Raw genomic sequence first — 5,793 nt, forward strand, 5'->3', positions numbered from 1 at the left:
CACCTGCCTCTCCAGTCCACCCGGGCCCCCAGTTCCCCAGTGGGCAGTAAGGCAACCAGCCAGCGCCACGCACCTTCCTCTTGGTGTTGCAGAAGATGACCGCCTGGGTGATGGTGAGCGTGTCGTAGAGGTCACACAAAGTGTCAAACTTCCACTCCTCCCTCTCCACGGCCACGAAGAACTGCTTGATGCCCTCAAGCGTCAGCTCATCGCTGGGGACAGAAAGGGCTGCTGTCGTCACTCAGGCTCCCAGCACAGGGTCACTACAGGCACTCACTCCCCTCCACATCTGTCTGCTGTCGACTCTCACCCTGTGGGCCCACATTCTGGGTCATTCTAACAGTTAACAGCGTGGCTTGACCACACGGTAAGATAAACAGATCTGAACGTTGTGTAATATATAAATCCTTCCAATACGTGGTTTCTAAATAAGCCACTTCCCAACAGGAAGCACCAAGGATTCCTGGCACTCTGAGAGCCAAGCAAACTCTGGCAGCTAGTCCCAACACGTGGAGAGAAGGGCTCACCCGGAGTGTCAGGGGCCCTGGGCCTCGGCCTTACCGCTTCACCAGGATGCGGATGGGGTCCGTCATGAACTTGTTGGTCATCTCCAGGATCTCGTGGGGCAGCGTGGCGCTGATCAGCACCACCTGCGTGGCCGGTGGCAGGTACCTGTACACGTCGTAGATCTGTTCCTTAAAGCCTGCGAGCAGAGAGACACGTGCTCACTGCATGCCTCGCCCAACGCCAACCCTCGTCTCCCCTCTACCAACCTGCCTCTACGGCCCCCCCCCAGTGTGTGCCCCACCAGCCAGAGCTCACAACTTCTGATTCCCCAATCCCAGAGGGCCTGCCACTCAGAACCACCACGGTGGCCATGCCAGGCCCAGGCCCAGGCAGAGGACCTCCTCCATCCCGTGGAACCCAGAGGGGCACACACGTCAGCTCAAGTGTACAGCTGTCACATGACAGGGCCGCCTCTCCAGGTACACAGGCCGGGACTGCCTGTCGGGGCCCACAAACAGTGCTGGCAGCACCCGACTCCCCAAGTCCGCGCTCCAGACAGGCTCACGGGATCCCTGCTGACACGCACGCCTGCCCTCCTCCCACCACCTTCCGCCAAGTGCTTCTCTAGCTGCTATAAAAGACATCTGGGGTGGGGTGGCTGGTGGACACCGGAGCTGTTTGAGGAATGTTACAGGATGGGGTTAGTTAGACCCCTTCCCCCAGAAAGGCTCATCGGAGCCACACCTCAACTCTCTGCTTCACCATCTAGCTGGCCCAGCAGACCCAGCACGCTGTGTTGGTCTGGGTTTGTGCTACTCTAAGAAAAGCTCCAAAAGGCCACAGGAGTTTTAATTCGCCATCTGGGCCCCAGGCCGCAGACGCCGAGGCAGCCAGTCCTGTGCCGGGAGAGACGCTTCGTGCTCACCTTTATTGAGCATCTCGTCGGCCTCGTCCAGGACCAGCATCTTGATGGCGCGTGTCCTCAAGCTCCTGCGACGAATCATGTCTGCAGACCGGGTTGTACATGGTTACCCCTGGAGATGGCGCAGGGGAGGCAGCCTGGGCACGGTTTCCCAAGCAGACACCCCCCACCCCACCCCCACGGTGGGGCAGACAGGCTCACTCACCAAAGACGCGGCCTGGCGTGCCGGCGACCACGTGCTGCCCGTAGTCAAGCTTTCGGATGTCTTCCCCCACGTTGGTGCCACCAATGCAGGCGTGGCACTGGACATTCATGTAGTCGCCGAGAGCAAGCAGGCCCTGGAGGACACAGAAGCCTTGGGGCTCAGGGCCCTCCCCCGCAAGGCGGAACCAAACTGCTTTCCCCATCAAAGTGAAGGAAGCGTGGCCAGGGTCTGACAGAGCGGGCACCCAGATAAGATCGGGGGAACCGATGACCCTGCCCGTCCATAGGCACCACCAGGGTTACCAAGACCCCGCCCACGCTCTCCTGCAGACACAAATGCAAGCTGTCCCGCTTACTCCTAAAGGGGAGTTTGTTTAGAAAGGGACCACAAGCAAGACTTCACACACTACGGATTGCAAGACTCGTGACGTTCCCTGGCTCGACTGAGGGACCGGGGCGCGCCCACAGGCCCCCCCATCCGTCAGTTACAACAGGATGCCGCACTGAGGCCCAGCGGTCGGGTTGAAATGACTGACCTTCTGAATCTGCACAGCCAGCTCTCTGGTGGGAGCCAGGATCAGAGCCTGGGTCTCACGAACCTGTCAAGGCAACCAGAACAGACCCCCACTAGTACTCAGTCACGAGACCGCCGCCAGTAAGCACAACCCAGCACCACCCCACCCACCTCAGACACCCCACACAGCTCGGGGCACCCCACTGCTTCCATGCTGGAGGTCTGCTCTGATTTCTCCTAAACCCACTGCCACCGAGGGGCTTCCAACTCAAGAGGCCTCCTGAAAGCTACTCTGCTAGGGACTCTTCCGGGAACAGACTGCCTCAGCGTCCCGGTAGCAGCCCCGTTCTGAACTCAGTGTGTCTCTCGTCCACTCAGAGGGGAGTGACTCTGAACGCTCATGAGAGCTCCGAGCAGAAGCCTGAGTGGGTCCCTCAAGATGCTGGGCAGTAGGCGGCATGCCCTCTAACTGCACATCACCTCTCTGGGTGAGACGGTGGTGGTGTGTCTGTTTTCCCGACAGGCCAGTGGAACTGCCCCAAGGGTGTCCGAAGCAGTCAGTGTGTATGGAAGCTCCTGCCTCATCTTTCCCTCCAGGAGCACCTGGGGGGTTCACACCTCAAACTTCTCCAATGGGGTTTGAAAACCTCACATGTCGTATTTGTCAATCAAGATTCTCCTGGATGGAGGCTCAGGGTCAAGGCAGTAGGTTACCTGGATGTCCAGACACTGCAGGACTGAGATGCTGAAGGTGGCTGTTTTGCCGGTGCCAGACTGGGACCTGGAAGGAAAAGTGGGTACAGGCTGTAGCTGCTGTCCACCCCTCACCCTAACACCCTCCCACAGGCCCCTCAGGGCAGGAAGCAGCACCCTCCCAGATCCCTCCCTCTCCCCCAGAAGGCCAACAATGCCTGTCCCGTGGAGGGATGGGACCCCACCTTGTGTTGGGAGGCCATAGGCAAGGGTTCTACAGGTGTTTTACAGTCAGCCAAAAAAAAGTGGAGGTGGGGGATGGGGGTGTGTTTCTTTTTACACTAAGACAGGTCTGCTGTCTGGCCCTGGTCTGCAACAGTCCTCTGAATCACCCCCTCCCCCCAGGGTGGGGGTCACCTTTGTGTCCATGAGTTTTGCTTTGCAAAACAAGGCCCAGGACGTACATCTCCACCCCCGACAGGAAAGGGGAAGCAGACTCCCCCAGCACAGGGCCCAAAAGGACCCACAGCCAGATCCAAGACCAGGGCTGTGGGGAAGGCGAGGAAGGGGCCAGCATGTGCCCAGGGGACAGAGACAGACAGACAGACAGACTCACTGGGCGATGACGTCCCTGCCTTTAATGATCTGCTTGATGGCACGCTGCTGGATCGCCGATGGCTTTTCAAAACCTGTCAACAGAGCACAGACCACCAGCTCTACCCACTGCACCACCACTTTCTCGGTTCACCAGCAACCCCCACACCTCAGGCAACACAAGTGAGTTCCCAGGAGCAGTGACAGAATGCTTCTGGCCAGGGGTGGGGTCTGATCCCATCAGGTCTTAAGCTCTGGCTGTCCAGCTGACTGGGGAGATGTGAAGAGTGACAGATGCCCCAGGCCACACTTTGAAAACTGATCACTTACCTTGTATGTCCATAATTCACACCTCCATGCTACCTCAACCTCCACCCTGGGTTCCAGTCTGCCTCTCAAGCTCCCCACATCCCAGACAAGGCTCCTGATTCTGCCTCCTCTGACGGGGTCCCTACCAGAGTGGCACCACCCAGACCAGAATCAAGCCGGAGCCAGGCATCTCTGCTGCCCACACTGCGTCCGGGCCACTGACTTCTCCCCATGGCAACACCGTCACTTCCCAGGGACCTTGCTCCACGTCCATTCCTACCACACCGCCTCCAAGCCCATGGGCCACCCCAACCCCACTCTTGAAACTTGCAATGCTCGCGCTGTGCCCCAGGTACAAGGCTCTGCCGGCTTCTCCAACAACCCTGGTTCCAGGGGTACCCCCCACCCCCTAAGCACAGCCCCAGGACCGCTCTTCCAGCAGTTTCCCCTCCACTGCCCCCTTCACTGAAACAGCGCCCTCGGAGTCACGAAAACCCCTCCCCCTTTAGTCTCTTCCTAGCAGGGAGCACTCGGTTCAGTTCGGCGGGTGGCCTTCCTCCCTGCAGGGCAGTGGACCGGCGACCCCTGGTGACGGGGCAGGGCTGTCTCAGACTGCCCACAGGTTCGGTTCCACCCTGTCCAATAGGGAGGGTCGTTACAAGTCAGAACGGACTCCATCCACGGCTTTGCTGCCGGCCTGTGAGCAGACCTCCGGCCTGGTGGTGAACAGCTGAGCGCTGAACCACTGCAACAGCCCCCCCCGCCCCCGGGCCTTCATCCCTGAAGCAACCCTGACTCACGGCGACCCCAGGCTGCCTGACGCGCAGCAGCCTGTCCCTCGCTGGCAGCTGGTGGCTCGGCCGCCTGGGCGCCGGCCACAGCGGCCCGTCCGATGGGCGGGTCCGCGGACACGGCCCGCAGCAGCCCTGGGAGCCCGGCCCCCACGTCCCCGCGCGACCCGGCGCCCTCACCGTAGGCGTAGATCCCGCGCAGCAGGTCCTCCCGCAGGCCCATGGTGTCGAAGGTGGGCGTCACGTCCACCTCCTCGCTTGTCTCGAACTCCACCTTGGTCATGTCCTCCTCCTTGAGCAGCCGCTTCCGCGCCGAGCCCGAGGTCGCCATCGTGGCCGTGGCCGCCATAACTGCAGGTCGGCCGGGAAAAACGCGCGCCGGCAGGCCGCAGAGGAAAGTGGAAGGCAGGTCGTCGTCGCCGCTGCCGCCGGCAGGAAGTGACGCCACTGAGCGCGCCTGCGTGCGTGCGTGCGTGCGTGCGTGCGAGTAAAAATCGTTGCCGTAGGGAAACGCTGGGTGCTGTTCTCGCGCGATCTTGAAGTCCCGCGGCGCCGGCGGTCTCAACGGGGCGGGGCCGGCGGGACCGGAAGTGGGCGGGCACCTGGCCTGGCCGGAAGTGCGTCTCTGTGTGTTGTCTCTGGGCTTCTCCCAGCTTTGCGGCCATTAGGCACGTCAGAACAAACCCGCGCCTGTGCCGCGCCGTCCGCACAGTTGCTCTCAGCTTGAGCGCATTTTTGCAGCCGTCTCCTTGAGGGCCTTCCTCTTTTCCGCCGCCCTATGAGATGCGCGCTTCCCCGGCTTGCCTCTAAGGAGCACTCTGGCCCCACTTCTTCCAAGACGGGTCCTTGATCCAGGTACAATGAAGGGTTCTGGAATTCCCATTCTTCTCAAGGCTGTCCATGGTTTGTGATAATCCACATAGTCAAATGCCTTGGCCTCGTCAATAAAACGCAAGTCAAGCTCTTTCCGGTCTTCTCTGCTTTAAGCCAAGATCGACCTGATATCCCTGGTCCCACGTACTTTTCTGAGCCCAGCCTGAATTACTGACACCTTCCCCTTCCACTCCTGGTATGGCTACTCTCAATATTGGTCCTGGATTCCCTGTGTTTCCAGCTCTTATTTGTACCCATGTACATGCTCTTGTCTAGCCAGAATTGTGAGGTAGATTTGGGGTCATGATAGTGGGGGAGGAAACATTAAAGAACTAGAGGAAAGTTGTATGTTTCATCAGTGCTATACTGCACCCTGACTGGCTCGT

General features: G+C 60.0%; 1 protein-coding gene across 1 annotated transcript in view; it reads right to left on the reverse strand.

Moving 5' to 3' along the window:
• The window catches only part of EIF4A3 (eukaryotic translation initiation factor 4A3), a 7,395-nt gene extending 2,466 nt beyond the window's left edge, over positions 1–4,929 (reverse strand). The window contains exons 1-8 of the mRNA XM_004709108.2: positions 4,715–4,929; positions 3,457–3,529; positions 2,862–2,928; positions 2,170–2,232; positions 1,635–1,767; positions 1,433–1,513; positions 562–703; positions 74–212 (exon numbers count right to left, since the gene is read on the reverse strand). Of these exons, the coding sequence (XP_004709165.1) occupies positions 74–212; positions 562–703; positions 1,433–1,513; positions 1,635–1,767; positions 2,170–2,232; positions 2,862–2,928; positions 3,457–3,529; positions 4,715–4,883 (867 nt within the window). The 5' untranslated portion in view covers positions 4,884–4,929. The remainder of the gene's footprint in view (positions 1–73; positions 213–561; positions 704–1,432; positions 1,514–1,634; positions 1,768–2,169; positions 2,233–2,861; positions 2,929–3,456; positions 3,530–4,714) is intronic.
• Between the last annotated feature and the right edge of the window lie 864 nt (positions 4,930–5,793).

Source organism: Echinops telfairi, unplaced genomic scaffold, assembly GCF_000313985.2.
Source record: "Echinops telfairi isolate 266 unplaced genomic scaffold, ASM31398v2 ScPeMD7_7458;HRSCAF=8496, whole genome shotgun sequence".
Lineage (NCBI taxonomy): Eukaryota > Metazoa > Chordata > Mammalia > Afrosoricida > Tenrecidae > Echinops > Echinops telfairi.